Source organism: Channa argus, chromosome 5 (genome assembly GCF_033026475.1).
Source record: "Channa argus isolate prfri chromosome 5, Channa argus male v1.0, whole genome shotgun sequence".
Lineage (NCBI taxonomy): Eukaryota > Metazoa > Chordata > Actinopteri > Anabantiformes > Channidae > Channa > Channa argus.
The window spans coordinates 3,249,397-3,270,084 of NC_090201.1; the positions used below are offsets into that span (position 1 = coordinate 3,249,397).

The 20,688-nt window shown below is 39.2% G+C and overlaps 1 protein-coding gene across 2 annotated transcripts in view; it reads right to left on the bottom strand.

Moving 5' to 3' along the window:
- Positions 1-20,688, bottom strand: part of ptprga (protein tyrosine phosphatase receptor type Ga) — a 451,880-nt gene that overhangs the window by 130,806 nt on the left and 300,386 nt on the right. For both annotated transcript variants that reach the window (XM_067504881.1, XM_067504880.1), the window contains exon 5: positions 1,129-1,224. In XM_067504881.1, the coding sequence (XP_067360982.1) occupies positions 1,129-1,224 (96 nt within the window). The remainder of the gene's footprint in view (positions 1-1,128; positions 1,225-20,688) is intronic.

Sequence of the window (20,688 nt, forward strand, 5' to 3'; positions counted from 1 at the left end):
GACATACATGTCAATGCTGGCAAGTGTGCAGACGCTGAAGAAGATGCATTCAGAGCCTTAGAGCAAGGGAGAGAAATGGACGGTACAGACAGGCACAGTGAATGAGAATGAAAGGAGAGGAGGAAATATTAGCTGAGGGTTAATGGTCCAACTAAAAGCTCACTTAGGTAATCGATGGCCTCAAATGAACTTTTTATTCCTGCCATTTGAGAGTGATAGTGCTGACAATGATCCCGGTCCCACTGCTCTACTTAACAGAGTGGAGGAAGGGAGAGGACTTCACTGGTGGCTGGACTTTGTTCTGGATGTACAGGTTTTTCAGCTCGTACCCACACACCCTCACAACACTCCAACACAGAAAACCTGACCTTTTAGCCTTCTGAAAAACTCTCAGTAAAAAGAGGTAGGAGATGTGTGGGGGAATAAAGTACATTTATGGAATACAAACTTTAATCTGTGGCTTTAAAAACACACTGTAAGTCAATCCTAATTCTGACCTCAGTGTGTTTCTCTACCAAACATCACATCAAAGGTTTAGATATTCTCAAATGTGGGAGCTCATATTTCCAATTTCAACCCATGTTCCTCTTATCTCGTATCGTGAAATAAACTGACTTTCCAAATGTATTTAATTGGATGCTTTTTTACATTAGCTACACTTTAAAGGTTTATCAAACATATAAACTGCCTTTTTCAGCTAATAACCTTTGACTAAGCTTCTAATTGTGGGCTGCCCCTACAGCCATATGTTTTGGTCAGTTTGGATCTATGCTCTGTCAAACTCAGAGAACATCTGAGCCACAATCTGAAATGTAGAAACAGCTAAACGCTAAATGGAAAACGCCATAAAAGCCTCCACAGCTTTCACATCCATTTGACAAACTTTAGCTGAATGAAGTTTTCCAAACCGAAGATGAAAATACTCAACAGTACAATTGCCCTTTGAGGCCACAAGACCTAGATTACTCGCAACACAGTGATAATAACAGAGGTTTCATTTTGGGGTGAGCTGTTCAGTAAACCATGAACCATCAAATCCTGTGAGGTGAGACCAGACAAAACTCTCCTCTTCCTCTATTTTAATACAGTCACAATGCAGGCATGGGATGGGAAAAAAAAGATTTCTACCTGAAAAAACACAGCCATGGCTGCGATGATCCTCTTCTCCCTGAGTGCTGCACTGAGGCTGTCAAAGTCATCTGAGTTGTACATGTAGATCTGCATCTGTGGGAAACAGTTGACAGCAAATCACATTTAATGTAATAAAAACATTTCAGCAGATTGTTCTAGTTATTAATATCTTTCACAAAATAATCTGAAAATAATAAGTTAGATTCACAGTCTCTTTTGGAATTTGCATCTTTGTTATGTTTAGAAAGAAAGAAAGGGCAGCAGTGGCTCAGTTGGTGGAGTGGCCACCTACTGACCAGAGGGTCAGAGGCTCACAGGGCTCCGCTCTCCCCAACTGTAGAGGCGGATTAGAATCTGACATTCCAGCAAATACTTCCCTCCGGCAATCGTTGTATGACGAACATGGAACATTTATTGTACTTGCTTCTCAACTCAACTGAACTCACAGAACTCTCAGAACTCGGTAAGAAACCGTGTCCCTCTACAGCTACACACAGAACCTTTTTCTTCTACCTTGTTGGGGTCCACACCTTTCTTGTAGTCAGTTCCTCTGCTCCAGCTACCATGTCACGTCAGTTCCCTTCACTAGCTGAGCTGAACAGCATTGTAACAAACCCTTAGCATTGCATTGTTCCCTTGACCACTGGTCGACAAACTTAAAAAGTAAACTGCAAAGGCAACCATCAAATGGAACTATCAGAGCTATATGGAATCAGTAATGACATCATCACTACACAAAAACATAACACAACACACAATACAGTACAGATCACAATACACAATGGATACTACATAAAAACAAAAAGCAAAAACTGAGGAAACCCTTGGTTAACTCATACAGCAATCACATGTCAAAGTGTCCCCGGGCAAGACACTGAACCCCAAACTGCCCATCCCCAGCAGGGAGGGTTGCATCTGGGATCTGGTGTAAAAAAAAAAAGTGCCAGATCAATATGTGGCAACCATGAACTTACAAGAGAAATAAATTAAATAAAAACTACAAAATTATGTGAAGAAAGAAATTTTTCATACACACAGATAAATATTGTCTTCATATACATAGAATAAGGTTTTAATTATAAGTATATGTTAAATATACTTAAATTATGTTAGTTGACAGAAGAGGTCACCTCAGTGCAGTTTGCTGAAGGCTTTTTGATTCATATAGTGTTGTATGTGACCCACTGATATCATCTCCACAATGCTGTATATGACCAGGCCTTATTGTTCTTTATGTTGTTTCATTCATTTACTTTGTGAAACAGAGCAGGGAGCTACATGCATGGGTTTACTCAACTGGAGTGCAATCCAATTAATACCTGTGCTTGGCTTTGGACAAAAACGTACTCGCAATACGAGTGTGCATGTGGTTCTTTTCATACCACAGTTAGATAAGTGTACGCATTTCCAAACATGTACACGGCAAAACATGATGGGAATTTTTGACAGTAAGCAATAGAAAGAAGAGCTATTTTGTTTCCAGCTGAAGAACATAAAAAAAGAAAAAAAAAAAAACCTGAATGTGCAACAGCCTTAACCCCCTAGTTCAACACAAGACAGATGCAAGGATGCTAAACTAAAGAGTACAGTCAGTGAGCAATGTCTGTAGAGTCCACTGCCCCTTGAAAAAGAAGTATAGATCCAGATTACCAGTATCTAGGAGTATAGTATTGATGGCACAATTACGGCACCTTAAACATAAAGTTTTAATCTATGTACTGCAGTACTGCTGGGTTGTTTAGGGGAGTCTCAGTTATATTACACGTTCAATCTGATTTCCATCAGCCCAGGAACGTCTCTTAAATTAGACCTTTTTTCATGACTAAAAACGGGGAAGCAGTTATTCATGCTTTCATCACATCCTCTGGGATTCCCCCTGCTGTTTGGCTTTTCAGAGTGCTGCCTAGAGAAACCCTGAATTCGAATATTCTACTGCTGGGAGCATCTCCTTCATATGAAGGTTTTAATAACATTTGAAACTGATGAAAATGCCCAACAGGAGGAAAAAACCCACATCTCAATTTTTCTTCTGTGAGATTTATGAGAGCAGTGTGGACTAAACAAGCCGGGTAACATCTGGTATCAACAGCTCCAGGCTTCATTTATTCAAGAGTCTGACTCAGCAGAAAATCTCCATCTAACTTTATATTCTAGGTTTCCATCATTACAGAAATGAAGAAAGGAATTCAAAAAGTTGCCTCATTATATGCAACTGGTGATGCAGTGCTAAATTGTAAAAAGCTGAACTATGACCTCTAGTCAGTGAGCACTGTAGAGGACTTATTTTCAGACTTATTTCATATCCATGCTATACAACACCCAGTTGGTGCTGCATATTATTATTTGCATTATGCATATTTATGAGTAAATGTTGAGCATTTACTGTATATCAGATTCACTATTATTAGCTACAGGTGGTAACTCCAGTTTAGCAGCTAATGATCTCTGTGATAAATGGCACTGCATGCTACCAGTAGGAGTTTGTATGTGTTAGGATCGGATAGATTTATTGCTCAGATTCACCTAACACACAACATGCTCTCCTACGCTGTCTTGTGTGCCATCGGCAAGGTTTAGGCATTCCAATCAGGATTTGTCCTGCAGAAAATCCCATTCCATCAATGAGTTAAATTACTGAGGAATACAATGAAAATATTACACACCCCCAACCCCCACTTGCTTTATTTATAATCCCATCTGAATAGGGCTTTAGTCTTGATTTAGGATTTGCAAAACAATGACTTTGTCTTACTCCATTTTTAGCCATGTATTAATAGACATTTGGTGTTCTGCTGAGTATCTTCAGTAGCAGGATGACACAGATTGAGCCCAAATAAACTAGTGTATGTTCATGGTAAAGAAGGAAGCTGTTACCTATAGCAACAGTGTGACTCACAGATGGGTTTAATTTTTGGTCAGCAAAGAAGCTATTGCTAGAAGAACTGGTCACTATCATTACATTTTTAGTTACATGCAATAAAATTACTAAATTACAATTACAGGTACTGAGAACAAATATATTTGGATGTGAGTGCAATCACTAGGCAACAACACTGCAGGAGGTATGCCTAGGGGTTTAATCTGAGAAATGTATATATGTACACAACACAAGATTCTCCTTTGGCCTCCCACAAGTAAATAGGTCTGGAATAAGAACGAGACATAAAGGCCTGGATGTCTCATAATTTTTTACTTCTAAAGCTCTGAATGGTCAGGCTCCATCATATAGAGAAGACCTCATAGCACCATATCATCCCACTTTCATCTCAGAATACAGGCCTACTTGTGGTTCCCAGAATTTCCAAAGGTAGAATGGGAGGCAGAGCCTTTAGCTATCAAGCTCCTCTCCTGTGGAACCAGCTCCCAGTTCGGATTTCGGGAAGCAGACACCCTCACTACTTTTAAGTCTAGGCTTAAAACCTTCCTCTTTGATAAAGCTTAGTTATGCTGCTATAGGCTTAGACTGCTGGGGACCCACCTCCTCCTCTGCCTCTCTCCTGTCCTCTCACACCACAATTGTCACCACTGCATGACATTAACACTGTGTGTTTTCTCCCGTAGTTGTCTTTCTCCTTCTCTGTCTCCCTCTCTCTGTCCCTTTCTTCAGGTGTCCTACCAACCTGCCCGATGTTCTGTTGCTGCTCTTGTTGCTCTTTTCTTTTCTCTCTTCACTTTCCACTCACCCCAACCGGTCAAGGCAGATGGCCGCTCACCCTGAGCCTGGTTCTGCTGGAGGTTTCTTCCGTTAAAGGGAGTTTTTCCTCTCCACTGTTGCCTAGGGCTTATTCAAGGGGGAATTGTTGGGTTCTTTCTATAAATCTTTATAGTCTTTACTTTATTCTGTAAAGTGCCTTGAGATGACTTTGTTGTTAATTGGCGCTATATAAATAAAGTTGAATTGAAATGGAATTGTATTGAATTGAATGATCTATAACATGGGCTGGTAAGAAGCTTTAGCAATCACTAACAGGTAAATGAAAGGTGAGTAAAGCCTTCGTAAGGTACAAAGCATAAGCAGATATTTTCTACAGAGAAGACTCACAGGGCACCTGACACCATGAGCAGGTAAAACAAGGGAGGAAGCTCAGAGCATGTAACAGAGTTCATGTGCAGTAGGCAAGTGATTTTTAATCATGAAAGTAAATAGATTAACACATGGTAAATGTAAATGTTCTGCACTTATATAGCGCTTTTCTACCTATTGGCACTCAAAGCACTTTACACTGCTTCTTATTCACCCATTCACACTCACAATCACACACACATTTATACACCGATGGGGGAGCTGCTATGCAGCTGGCCAACACTCACCGGGAGCAACTAAGTTGGGGTTCAGTGTCTTGCTCAAGGACACTTCGACATGTGACCAGAGGAGCCGGGGATTGAACCAACAACTGTGAGATTGGTGGACAACCGCTCTACCTTCCTGCGCCAAAGTCGCCCGGACATGGACAATTAACTAACCAGTCACCAGGGGCAAAGTCCAACAGCAAACAGACAACAGTAGCAAACATGAGAAAACAACAAGAAGCTTTGCATGAAAACAAACATGAAGCACTGGGGGGAAAAGTGGCAGACTGTGCGTATGGCTGCTGTTTGGCTCATATATTGTGGTTGATATCAGGTAATGCAGAGCAGGTGGGTCGAGTAAGACAAATGGAGGGATAAACAGAACAAAGAAATTGGGATGAGCGGAGTAGTAGTAGTAGTAGTGGTGGTAAGTGAGTAGACACATTTTGAGCATTACTTTATCATTTGTTCTTTTGTTTTACTTTGCATAACCTTTTGTCTGCTACTCAAATCTATGCTCGTTGCTGAGCAACCACAGTAGCTGTAACAGTCACCCATGAAGCATAGGGTCAGTGGTTTGACGTCTTCAAATTGAAGTCTAGCTGGGCAAGACACTGAATCCCCAAGTTGTCCCTAGTGTCTGTTACTTACTTGTAGGTGGTTCGAATGAAAGTGTTTCCTGAATGAGTTTACATTTACTTAATAATGCATACACACTAATGTGTCTTCATCAGAGTCAACTAGAACAAAGTCAGTAGACAACTGGTCCAATTGGTCATGCACAAGGTATACATCCCTGATTAATTTATGACCTACTACATAAGAATTTGCTTCATGCATTTGTTCTGTTATAATCTGATGCAGGCCCAGGTGTGTTGAAATGTTTAGTTTGTTTGGTGGATCTAAGGCATCTAATCACCTGCACATTGTTAGATGTTTCCTCCCACAGAACACCTTTCTGGGTGGCCATATCATTGGACCAGAACATCTTTCAGTGCTGGAAATCATAAAGGTAAGGTTCACTGCCTGGTTTAAAATGAGGATTATTCACAGGACTTGGCAGTTTTATTGCCCAGTTTTCATATTTGCTGGAAAAGTAATACAAAATAAACGAAATATATTCTTTCATTTATTTAATGAAGTACTTAAAATGCACCTTCCTAACAGTGGTCGTAACTTCGGAAATTTGTTTTACTATATTAGTCAAATATAACTCTCATATAGTGAGATTATGAAAAAGGGATAGAGACAATCAAAAAATAAAGTCAAACAAGGCTGCACCCTGAAGTCCAAAACACTGTAAAATGGACTTGGAAGATGCGTTGTTGTATTGTTGTATTGTTTCACTGAATAACAGTTCAGTGAAAACCAATGAGAACACACACACACCCTCACGTACACACAAACACAAAACCAGTCAGTCAGGCAATATTTGCTGTCATGGTGATATGAAGGCATGATGCATTAAGGCACAGGGTAAATGTGTGCACAGAGTGTGTGACTTGCAATGATACATTATTGGGCCTGTTTGTGTGCACGGACACAGAAACTGGTTAGATGCACGTGTGTTTACGTAATCTCCAGTGTTGGAGAACACATTCCTGCATGCCAAAAAGCAATTTCAGGGGATTTTTCTTTGCCAAGATCAACACTGTCAATAACACTTGTGTAGCATTTTCTCCAGCTTACTAATCCTCACATAAAGAACCCCGTGCATCGCTTTTTGATCTATTTGCAGAGTAAACTGTTGTCAAGCAGCCTGATATAGAGTCTGTTTGGTGAATTTAGAGCAGAGACAGCTCAACTGGAACAAGACTTTCTCCCAGACTGGTATTAATTAAATTTAAAGTGGGGGACTGTGCTTATGAATGTAGCAGTGAGAAAGCAGCTCAACTATTAAAAACACAGCAGTATTTGGCCTAATGCTGGTTATGTGCGGTTCCTCCTGTAGTGAAATGGGATGGTGATGACACAAATCATCAAAAAACTATTGTACTACAACGATTATGACGAACGTAGCTTTCCGCCATCTGGGAGAGTGAAAGCTGAGCGACATGGAGCATTGGCTCTCAAAGTGTGGTGTATATGCAGTTACATTATATGAGAAGAAAATGTAAATGACATCAGAGAATGTAAAGTTACTTCATGCCATGCTAATGGTATGTTCAGTCTGCCACGCTGGTTAAAGGAGCTTGCTTGATTACTTTTGTTTTGTTTGGTGAAAAGGTTTCAAATGTGATGGAAACATAGAAAAGTAAGGCACTACTCCCATACTCATCTACTGTGGTAGCAGCACTGACCTACATTGATTTTTTTTCAGATTCATAACTCCATGACAGTGGACAGTACATTAGCTCCTTTTCTTTGTTTAGCATGTGTGGGCATTACACAACAACAGGATACACTAGATGTGTGTGTCTCCAAACTAAGAGAGGGGCTGAATGCAAATGATGCACAGCATGTAGCACAGCAGTGGTTACTTTATTATAATTAATGGAATCTTGGGGATCATAAGCTTAGCATCATCTCATCATGTGTGTATATGTGTGTGTATGCATATCAAATGATAAATACAAAGGAAAGAGCAAATCCAAAAGATAGATCAAATCTGAGAACCCATCCTGCTTGGACACAGATGAGTTTTCCTCACAAATCCCAATTTAACCCCTGATGAAAGCCATGTTGAAATTAAGGTGTTTTTAGATTTAGAGAATTAAAGATATTCTATTAAAGATTTGAAAGGTATTACATGAACTTTTCACAAATTTGTGATAATCATATAAGTCAAGCGATCCAAGCTTGTGAAGCTTGTTTCAATACAAAACACTTCTTTTATTAATAATGATGTGAGCTGTGAGATCCCATGTAGACTAACGGCCTACATGGGAACGACTAATTGTGTGGGACCAGCAGCAGACTGGGAGTTTTAGCTCTAAGCTGAGAGTTTACTGGGGAGACTGTCTGGGGTGCAGAGCTAAGAACAGCAGGATGAGAGCAGTTTTGTATGTCTAACCCTCTGTAACTCTTTTGGTTGCTATGCCACTGCTTTCTAAGCTGAGTATGTCTGGATTAAGATGCTTTCAGTTAGAATGTCTGATGGTAACTAAAGTGACCTTCCCAACTAAGAAAATAAGATATTGGAATAGAGTTTTGTATAAATTCTATGGTAAATTGGTACAACATGAATGCAAAATGTGTTTTTTAACTTTATCCAGAATTTTAAAAATGGAGTTTAAGGTTTAATTACCAATTGGGCCAAATGCCAACTTCTTGGCTGCCTATGCCTTTTAAGTCTTTTGGTCAATCTGGTTGAAAAGTATAATAGCAATTTGGGTTATTTTGATACATTTTACATTTCTTTGGTGAAATGCAACCTGAAACACAATTTTAAAAAAAACGCTTGTTTATCTTGTGGAAGTGTTGTAAAAGGCTCCTGTGTCAAAGCCTAACCTGTCTTTTTTTTTAGCTCTTGGGGTTAGAACATTCGTGCCAACCATCATACACATATTTGGCATACTATGGTCTTTTAAAGTTAATATCGCTTAAGTGATAACCATCAGCGTGATTAACAATTGCCCAGTTACACGTCAAACCAAACCGAACCAATCGTTCCATAGTGGCCTGCCAACACAACCCCTATGTGTGTCACTACTCATTTAGTGTTTGGCCCACTGCACCACACTCTCCATATTTATACAGCGAGGGAAGCTTCCAGCATACAAACAAGACATGAGGACACACAGTGCAGGCGGATGATTCAGACCACCAGCAACAAAATCATCACACTGCTGCTGATAGGTCAATAGCTGCTTGATGATGGCTAGCTGCAGTTCCAACTGTGCACAGATGGGACACATCACTACTGCTCCATGGTGTCTGCACAAAAAAATAATTAATTGAGTACAATAAGTGGTGTATAATTAACCCTGACTTGTTATTGTAGAAGGGAGGAAAATATCATTTTTTCTAAGGAACGCAAATAGCAACAATTTATTTGATTTTATTTATTTTTATTGGGTTTTCTAGATGTCATAATAAGTTGACAATGGCCAACCATAGAGCTTTCATCATAATCTAAACATGTTGCCAAGATCTATGCACATTTTTCTGTACATTTTTCTGGGGATTCTCTACACAGTTGGAGCCTCTAAGCTCTCAGGAGTGAAATCAAATTGCCACAGCCTAAAGACCCCACCTATGATCTCTGCTTGACTTAGACAAAGCCAAGTCGTTAAACATAGCGTTTGTCTGTTTAGTCCGGGAAAATTCGACTCGCTTTGGCTCAGCACCATCTGAAAACATTGACAAGAACTGGTCAATCAGTGTGTTAACATGGACTTAAGGAACCAGAACAGTCGGCTTTCTTAGAAAAGCTGATCACTTAACGGGAAAGCTGGTTTGTGAAATCGGGGTAGGGGATTAGGGAAACCTGGTTTCCCCAGGTAGATTCCTGAAGAACACAGATTTCTCTGCCATGTTTACTCGTGACCTGGTTTGTAAATAGGTTTTCTCCAAACCTGTAACAAAAAGTGTGTAACAAAAGGCTGCATATGGGAATAAGTAAGTTAAAGGCTGAATGAAAGGACAGATCATGAGCAATGTCGCCTCATTTCTAACAAAGTCCAACTGAAAATGAAACTAACACAAAGGGCCATTCCCCTAGCAGATGCATGTAAAGCCAGTCTATAAGTCAGGTGTTGGAGCAGTGTTGGAACGTACTTATTTTATGTCCAGAAAAATACACTATAGTTCCCACATCTACTACTACTACTACTACTCTCCTTTCGGCTTATCCCGTGTGTTCGGGGTCGCCACAGCGGATCATTGTCCGCATGTTGATTTGGCACAGTTTTTACGCCGGATGCCCTTCCTGACGCAACCCTCCCCAATTTCTACCGGGCTTGGACCGGCACTGCATCGCTGGGGAGGGGAAATGGGCTGTTAGGGGTTCAGGGTCTTGCCCAGGGACACTTCGACATATAGCCAGGGCCGGGGATCAAACCACTCACCCTGTGGTCCGTAAGCAACTGCCTTTACCAACTGAGCTATAGCCGCCCCCCACACTATAGTTCCCACATGATACAGAAAAAGGGTTTTCATGTTGTAGTTATTCCTTCTGTTTATGGAGGCCACAAAACAATTACTTCTTTAAGCCATTTCAATGGGCCTGATGGGGATTGTGCAAATGTATTCTTTATTTAGGTCAATATGTGTCTGCAGCAGTTTATGATAATCTAATTGAGTGGAGCGCTTCTATAGTCTTTTTGTTGTGACGTTCAGGTTTTTCTTGACAGAGCTTTACTGTCAGGATGTACTGAAGGATATGGAAGGGAATGTCTTGTTAGACAGACGGCAATTTAATCAGACTAATTATTAAGACTGAAGACTTATATTATCATTAAAAATAGTTTGTAATTTAGTTTTGCATACAAGGAGAACTGTGGATGTTAGCACCCATGAACATTCTATGAAAAGGTGTGAGGCTGTGCTTAAATAATGTTTATAGAGCAACGGAGGCCCCCAGGTGGTCTTCCAGATAACATTTGAACCCATATACTAGTTGTATATGGGTTCACATAATGCAATGAAATTTTACATCTGAGGCTACATTTAGAAAACAATTTTCAATAACATAAAACATGTACAGCATATGATGTGTTTTTTTCTTTTTTCTGTTGACATGATGTCCTAGATCTAGAATCTATAATCAGTACAATTACCTATGTATTCCACAATATAAGCACTACCTTATATTGTACACATTACAGCCATCTAATTAAAAGGCACAGTAAAAGCACTATAATGTTGACTTAATGTATATTGTACATTTTTAACCCATGTGTTAAGGTCTTCTATATTCAATACAAAGGAGATATATATATATATATATACATACACACACACATATATATATATATATATATATATATATATAGAGAGAGAGAGAGAGAGAGAGATAGAGATAGATAGATAGATAGATAGATAGATACTTCACACACACGCACACACACATACATATATATATATACATATATATATATATATATATATATATATATATATATATATATATATATATATATATATATATATATATATGATGTATAGTGATGTATTTATATTACTTTTCTGTAGCAACAACTTCTCAATGCTGAGGAGGTGCTTGTATCATGAGCTGCTCTGGATAAATGTGTCATCAAAAATGTAACAGCATTCAATCACTCTGTGGCCCATTAATCCAGCCACAGGCAGATATTTTATGTGGCTTGGGTCTGTTATTTGAATCACTCTGTAGTCAACTCACTCGACTATTATATTGTAACAGTGACAGTCCCTACTTTGTGCTCACGTTGTCTTTGAAATGTCTTTCAACGGAGCTCCTTGCATATCAATATTCCCCACTGGCACAATAATAAGACTGTCAAATATTTGAACGTTGTCCGTCTCTGCTCTAACCTCCTTGTGATTCCTATGATTTACTACGATATTGAAAAAACTCTTATCAATAGCAAGTGGCAGGAGATATACTGTACAGCAATTGACTGAGGGTATAAAAGATATAGAGTTAGGGAAATTGCACACTGGGAGGAGCAGAGAGGAAGAAGAGGGAACCTACCTCCCTCTTGGCAATGAGCCTTAGGGGGCCTGTAACAGCACCTCTTCCTTCCTGGAGTTCAAAAGCTTGAGTGGGAGGTAGAGATGCTGTTGAGCCTGGAGGCAAGCCATCTCATCACCAAACAGCCTATTTATTTTCTGCTCACAAAATACTTTGGGAAGGAGAGGGAAACCCCCTGTCGCTCTTGAGGCAAGTGGGGTCCATTTTGCTACTTTTATATCTTCACATCAGGCCAAAAGAAATTGCCACCCAGGTGTTCTGAGGACCCACATACTGTAAGCTGCAACCTATAATCAGAGCTAGAGGAAGACCGATCCCTGGGTCAAGGCCTTGGTTAAGAATATTTTCTTTGTGTGACGTCTCCAACGAGCAAACAGAAATACTCTAGCTGTACTCTCTAAAACAACATCCCTTAAAATCATAATAAGCTCAAACCAACTGAATAAGTAAACAAACACCATATCATAAAGGAATTAACTAAACAATTAACTAAGTTATTTTGTCTTCATTTGCAAATAACTTGATTCTTATTTTTGCAATGAAAACTCCAAATAGCAATACTGTTATTAACTACACAAACACAATTTAGTTTGTTATTCAGTCTGAGACCATGGAATGCATGGACCAAGATTCTGTGCCAACTCATCTAATAAACAAAGAAACATTTCATACTAACTTACACGATTCATCATTTGGGAATTATGATTGTGTGCAGCTTCAGTAAATATTTTAGATATACCGAAACAACCTGGCTGATTAGGTCTTCCAGATATCACTGGGCATATGTCTGGTTTCTGAAGTGATTTAAAGAGACCTGATGTCATGTTCATGGCTATTTCCAAGACAACTAAACCACCAATCAGACCACTGTAAGTTACAGTATGTTATGGTACTTATGATATGATACACACTCTTTTCCACATATGGAATTCTTTTCTTAGGCTGGTGCAGCTGCAATGCTTCATTAAAACAGCAAGGACACATATAGGATTTTGCAACATAAAACATGCAAGTATGGTACATCTTAACTTTAAACTAGCATCATAAAATTATATCAACCTCTCAAACACTTAACAGTAATTGCAAAACATATCATAACATACTGTATGTTAAATTATGCCACTGTATATACCAACCACATGCTACAGTGATTACTAGTTATGATGTCACCTCCATAAGAAATACTCACGGGCAAATGGCAACACACATAGTGTGTGGATAATGCAGACATAGCTGCAGGGTTGTTGACTTAGGCTGAGGATATACTTGTTTTTATCCACATGTTTGCATGTGCATTATATTTAACTCATGTACTCTGCACTGGGCATTGGTTGTGCACTGCTTGAAAAATTAATGCGTTGCATATGTGAGATACAGTCCCGCATAAAACCAGTGGAGCAGTATCATCTCACTAGCACATTTTTATCTGGTAGCAAAACATAACAAATCTTTCTTAGTTACTTTTGAATCACCACATTGTTGATAATAACTACAACAACAATAGCAACGTTTTCATCACCATTTTCTCCATCAACAGCATTGTGGCCAACACAAGTGATGCCATGTCTTCTGCTTTGTGCAAAAATGGAAATAGATGAGAAATATGTTCCACTCTAGTCTAGTCTCCTTCTTGTGAACAACCAATACATTTTCCAGACACACACAAATCATGCATGAAAGCATGTGAAAAAATAACACAGATGACAAAAAAACGTTGCTTTGTCCAGTCCCTTCTGCGCTACACCTGAGTACCTCAGGTACTTTTGTGCATCAGCGATTGAGGCTCAGAGGTTTCAGTGTAGTCAAATAGGAACCCTGGCTCTTCAACATTTGATGCCTAAATCAATGATGGAAAATCTAAAGAGAAAAAGTCTCATAGGGAGGTGGACAAGGATGTGGTTGGTACAACAAGACACTGGACTTTTCCATGGGAGAACTCTAGTACAAAATTTACTGATGATTGTTTCACAACTTGGCGCACGTTGTTATTATAGTAAGGAAGTATGTGTGTGCTGTTAGCGTTTTCTTTCCATGGAATTTGTCTTCTAACTTAACGTTACCCTGAAGTTTTGTCGTCAATATCTGATGCTGTGATATTAGAACGATTAGACTGATCCATTCCGGTTATCAGGCAGGACGTTGTTATCCCCAGTGGAACTCAATAAAACTTTTATCAGAATTTGTAACAATATTACTGTACAATGTTACTTGACTATTCTCAATTAAATGCTTTAATTTGAAGAATTCTGTCCAGTTTTATGAAAAATGCATCTGTTCTAGCAACTTGTTACACATTTGGTGACATTTACTAAGCATGTAGGTGTATGGCTACATATCTGTGTGAGGACCAGTATGACTTTTAGATTTAAGAGAAAGTAAGGACACTTCATAAGGCTTGAGAGTTTAGAAGTGTAGAATTGCACTTAAATAAGATTAGTGACAGACACTTAGTAGTGATCGTTGAGGTTAAGGCAAGTGGCTAGAGAAAGCATTATGTCAAAGAGTGTCCTCACAAAGACAGAAAGTACAAACATATGTGTTTGTGTGCGTGTTTGTGTGCGTGCGTGTGTGATCATCATCAGTGTGCGTGATCACAGATGTGATGTAGTGTAATGTACTCAATGAAGCATTAATATGTGGGAAGGTAAGCGCAGGAGACAGTCTCACCATGAACAGGCTGCAGTGATGAATCAGGCAGCCTGCACTGCTGACACCTTAATGCATCATTATTATAGATGTTCTAAGTGGTTTCTGAGGGAGGGGGCGACAAGCTGATTTAAAGCTAACAACCCACCTGAAAACTAAATGTACATGCATTCATTCTATGCTGATACAAGATTCTATTATCTATCACTGTGAACAACTCTCCTTAAGCTGGAATTTCGAGAACATAGGCCTTCATCAGTCATGTCTGAAAGCCGGCCAAATCCACACATGTGCACCCACATAATTTAAAATGTTCTTCCATGTCATTTAGGAGAGGAAATTCAAATAGATTTCGAAAGTGAAATATAAAATGTCTTCCCAAAGACAGCGTGTATTTAACCTTCTTGAGTCCTGTAAATTATATGCAGATGTCACTGCACAGTGTAAGCAGAACACAATGCATATTCATTCTGAACACCTGCTCACAGCCATGTTCCAGTGAGGCATATATATATGTATAGGCAAAGATAAAATGAAGGGATGACAAGTTAACTATCTTTTTCGCTAGAAAAAGAATGTTGTTATTACTTTGGGTTTAAAATAACGTATGTTTCCGTACTTAAGAGTCGGAGACATTCTGTACGTAACCTACAGCACAGGGAGACAAGTTGACATTGCTTGTATAATGAAACTGTCCTCATAAGAAAAACAGGATCATTTGTCATTCGTTTCCCTAAACACAACATACATTTACCTCGATCTCTAGTGGATATGTGAGTTATTAAGCTTTTCTTGTAGAAACCAAAGCAGACATGGCGTAACATTATTAAAACAATGGCGTCTGTCTGAGGGGGGAAAACATCAGTAAGCAACCAAAGTTTCCAGAACACAATGAAAGAACAGCTCTTAGGCGAGACGTTGTCCTAAGATTTCAATTTTCTAAACAAGTGGTCATGTTGGAAGTCACTGTCCCCTGGGCAGTCTGACGAGAGGCAGCACACGAGCGTACAAAGGCCAAATATCTTAACTGTTAATATATTAACATAACTGTTAGAGGAATATGCCCTTCTGCATTTCCAATAAGCTGGGCATCATATGCTTTGCTGGGCAGTTTCTACACTCAGTCTCCGTAGAATCAGAGGAGAGCAGGAAATAACTTCGAGTAAAAGTAGCGCAAAAGCTGGGGAAAAAGCATCATGGAGGGCCATTCTGTGATGTAGTGTGCTACTTGGACACAAGACGGTGCAGCCAAGAGAGGGTGTCTCATTACCTAAGATCCTAAACACTCCATGACTCCTGGGTTCAAAACTGATGATGTGTTCAAGTTGCTGGGAAAGAGATTTGCAAAGGGTCCTCCTTTTTGTTCAAAGGAGCTAGTGTTATTGAACTGAATTATACCTCTGCGTTCCTCATGCATGCGAAGATATGACGGTTTACCTTTAGAGACATTTCTGTTATACATGTGTGACAGATGCCCACAAGGGGCCAGTGTCACCTTTAGCAAATCAGTATTTACTGTATTACTGTATTTTACTAAGTAAAATTAAACTGGAAGTGAAACAAGTTACTCCAGCGCAAACAAACTAAACTATGTGTTGAATGGAGAGAAGGGGAATAATATGGGCAAGTTGTGTTTATAATTTCTAACCTTTCTGATTTCTTCATTTTCCTTTTTATTATTATTTTAATGCTGCCTCCCAATTCCATAACAACAGAGTTGATTTGCAGCACAAAGTGCCTGAACAAAAATCCCCGATGGTTAGCAACTTCTTTAAACTTCTACGAGGCAATTTGGACTAGTTTCATATTTAGTTGGACTTTAGGTGGATTTTAAAGTGATCAGCTCATGATGCAGCATTGCTCCATAATGATCTTCCATTTGTTGAGATTTTCATTCATGTGCTTGTGCGGTCTGCAGCCTTTTGTTACACACATGTTGTGTTGTCAAAAGCTAATTAGAAACCTGGAAATGCATATACATAGCACCGAAATCTACCAGGGAACTTCCATAATATTTGGTCATAAATGATCATTTGATGCTGAGACAATGCTTTTGCGTTTGTGTCATTGTGTTTGCTTGGGAATGAAAATGCGTCATATGTGTCTTTTTATACTCCGTTGTTATTGTGTAAAGATTCATACCGGTGTTATTATGGAAAGTAGTAAATGGCATGTTTCTAGTGTTGACCGTAGATTTTTGTGTACAAAGTCTCTTAGGGTAACTGTGGGTCAGGAAGTGGAGCAGTTATCAACTGATCTCAGGATTTTAGGTTCAAATCCCTGCTCCTCCTGTCACTGAACCCTAACTTAGTTACTCCTGAGTGTAGTCCACCTGCAAAGCAGCTACCCCATCCGTGTGTGAGTGTGAATGGGTGAAAGAGAAGCAGTGTAATGGGCTTTGGGTACCATAAAAAAGCGAAAAAGTGGCTCAGCCAATGAGAGTGCTGCCACTTTAGGTCCACCTTTGCAGCTGGGCTGATCTCAGTTCACTTACTAAAATGCAGAACTCAACATCAACAAATGCATAAATGAAGGTTTTTCTCCTAATATTACAATAAAACTACAAATTTCTTTTGGACTGTACAAAACCTTATTTACATTTCCTAATCTTAAGTCCACAGTTGTCAGCATTTCGTTGTGTGTGTTGGCTCATTTTCGGTTTTAGAAGTTGTCAGGGTCCGGAAGAGTTTGCTTTAAGTTGTGGGTGTTTGAATGTGGCCAGGATTGCAAAGATAACCGACACTGTGACCTGGATGTATAAAAGGAATTTTTAATCTAGCCAGGGGTGTCGGGATATTTACAGCTTACACCTTTGGCAGGAGCCCAGGACTCATTTTAATTCAAAAAATGTCCTGGCACTCTCTTGTGTCTAGATGATTTAAAAATCAAACAGTAAAAGTCTCATTTTGATGCTCATAATGCTAGAATGACATGCAAGTCCAGAGGGGAGTACAGCGCTGCCTTGTTAACTCCAGTTACATCAGAGAATATTTCTCATGTTGCTCAGGTTGAAAAGTTTCAACTCTCTGGTCAGTTGCAGAAAACCTGTGGGACTGTCAAATCTGTTTATAGTGTTTGGCAGTGTTGCAGTTTGGCTATTTGTATTTTACATATAAATGAATTCCTGTGAGGCAGAAATTGCTCAAACATTGTGTGCCAGAACAACAAGAGGAACAAGGATGGAAGCAAAGTGGCTGACTTCATTTCACACTGTCTAGCTCCAGTCCTCACTCCAACAATACAAGCCCCAAGGTTACAGATGGTCAGACTAAAGGTGATGAGTAAGATCAGTCACTTAAGGTAGTCCCTGTGGCACTGACCCTTCAGACTTTATAAATGGCCTGACTAGGCGTAGATAGTGGGCAGGAAATTGAAAAGACCCCCTGATACACTAGTGGATGCAGAAACAAATTGATAGCTACTTATGGATATGCAAATTTTTCCAGAATGCTCTGGGTCTATGCTGGTGTCTCCTACAAGTTAGACAAACCTGGAAAAGCTTGGATTGGATTGGTGAACCACTTCAGCTGGCTCCTTCCAACATGATGGCAAAGCAGCCCTACTCTAAACTCCCCCCAGATGTCTGAACTCCTTCACCTATTTCTAATGTTGAGCCCAGCCAGACTTTGAAGGCAATGCATTTTTGGAGGATTGTATCTGCTGTTGGACAAAGCTTATGACCTTAGGTTGAAAAGTTGGAGCAGATATCAATCACGTCATCGAAGTCAGGAGAGTTCATCCTCAATATATAAATAAAATTTGTACCTCATTTCGCGAATATGTATTTGATAGTTTTCACTGCTGCACAATTAATCTAAAGGGGTTCTCAATTGTGATGTCAGCATATGCGACTAATTAATTGCAAAAGACTGCAATTTAAATAAATCTGGCGATCTGGTTAATCCCACCTGTTCAAACAATTAAAACTTTGCATGAAACTGTGATTTGTTTCTTTAGAGCAATGGACCAGAAACTAACCCTTGCACCCTTTGGGTTTGAACCGTCTAAATTAAAGCCAATGGATTTTTTGGGATTGACTCTTACCCTTTTCTAATTCAGAATGTTTTATAATTGTTGTGCAGAGGAAAGTTTGCTCAGGTCTACACAGCTATAGATCTACCAATTCAGTCAAGGATGTCAGCAGTTTGCCATGCATGTTTGGAACATTATAGCTGTTTGCACAAGTTGTCAGTATTGAAAGTGTTTGCTTTCAGCTCTGGGTTTTTAGATGTGGCCAAGATTGCAAACTTCACAGAAAGTGTGAGATGAATGTATGATTGGATGTTTTAATCCCACCAAGGGTGTAAAAATTTCTTCATCTTGAATTTTGCAAACATCATCTGAGGAATGTACTAAGTTCCACTCAGCAAATGTCAATTCTCTTTTGACTCAAGGTTCAACGTCTCATCATTAATTAAGAAAGAAAAAGCAATATTTCAATTAACTAGTTCTCGTTAAAACAGAATGCAGACTTCATCCAAAGGAAATATAACTTTTCTTTTATTTCTTATCTAAGTAAAGGGACTACTTCCACCAAAGGGGAGTCAGCATTTTCTTCCTCTCTTTCTCATCAAGTAATGGGGAAATCTCTACAGATAAAGAATATTTTATTGCTATTTCTCAGCTAATTTAATATCAGACGTCAGACAAGAAAAGCTTTTAGATAATTCAGCTTTAATGTGATGTGCAGAATTGGTGATAGCAAAAGAGAAAGAGATCCTCAGCTAATGTAAGTGGAAGCTTTTGTGGTCTTTGCTATAATACTGTCTGAATGCCAAACTCCAAGAAACAACTCCAAACTGCCTTCAACATATTAGTGGTATAAGTCTGCTTGGAATCCATTTATACCCAAAGTTAAACATAATCTTCTACTAGATTTTAAGGGTGAGTGAAAAAATTGATTCACATAGGACTAAATTCATATCCTCTCTAACAGTGCACTCACTCACAAATTGTTACAAATTGTTTTTGTAGATACTATAGAACCAAAATGTGCAAGGACATGTTGCAACCTGAACAACAGACAGCATTGTGCTATAGTTGGCCTGAAGTTAATCCTCAGCTTTTGAACACATTTAAGGGCATTTTAGTGACCTGATAATAACATTTGGATGATGATGGTGGGAGACGAACTCTGGGGCTAACAAATGAGTGGCTAAGCGACATACGCAGCACTTTACAAAGCCTCAAGCAAATCTGGTTGAGAAAACCAACTACCCTCTTTCAAAATACCTGTGTTCATCAGTATTGTGATTAAAGATGACCCCTAATGTTGTAGCAGAGAATGTTCTCCACTGTAAGATTAACACCACAGCAGATAACACTATGTATTTCCTCCTCCCTCCCCTTCATTCCAGAACAGACCTGTCAACTCCTGTTCTTACAAAAATACATTTTAACAGCGATGTCAATGATGTTATATAACAAACTGTTAGAAGTAAATATAAATCTCAGTCCCACTTTTTAAATTTCAGTTTCTTCTCTTTTTTTGCATGCAAGACATTATGTTATAGTTAAAGGCCTAAACATGTTCAGTTTAAAAGCTGTATACTTATTCATACACTTTGCTGTTGATCGATAATAGCATGCAGCCCACTAGTCAAAATATCATGTCTGTCTTTCTTTTCCTTTAATCGAATCATTTTTGAATTGAGAATCACCATGAATCGATCAGGACTTCTGAATAAGATCAGGAGTTTGTCAAAGATTCCGAACCCCACTAGGTTTTCCATTTAATTTAATTCAAATTACTAATGTATTTTAATAAAAAATTTTAATATAGGACTGATTTTAACACAGATTTTATACAACAGATCTGATCAGTCGGGAGCCTGGCGGCTCAGTGGTAGAGCATTGCTTTGGGATGCAGAAGGCTGTGTGTTCAAATCCCGCCCCGCCAGGTATGGCCCCTGCCCAGCCACCAAAGGCCACCTTGGTGCCGGATATAAAATGGGAGGTTCGCAGCAGGAAGGGCATCCGGTGTAAAGACACGCTGTGGCCGTGGC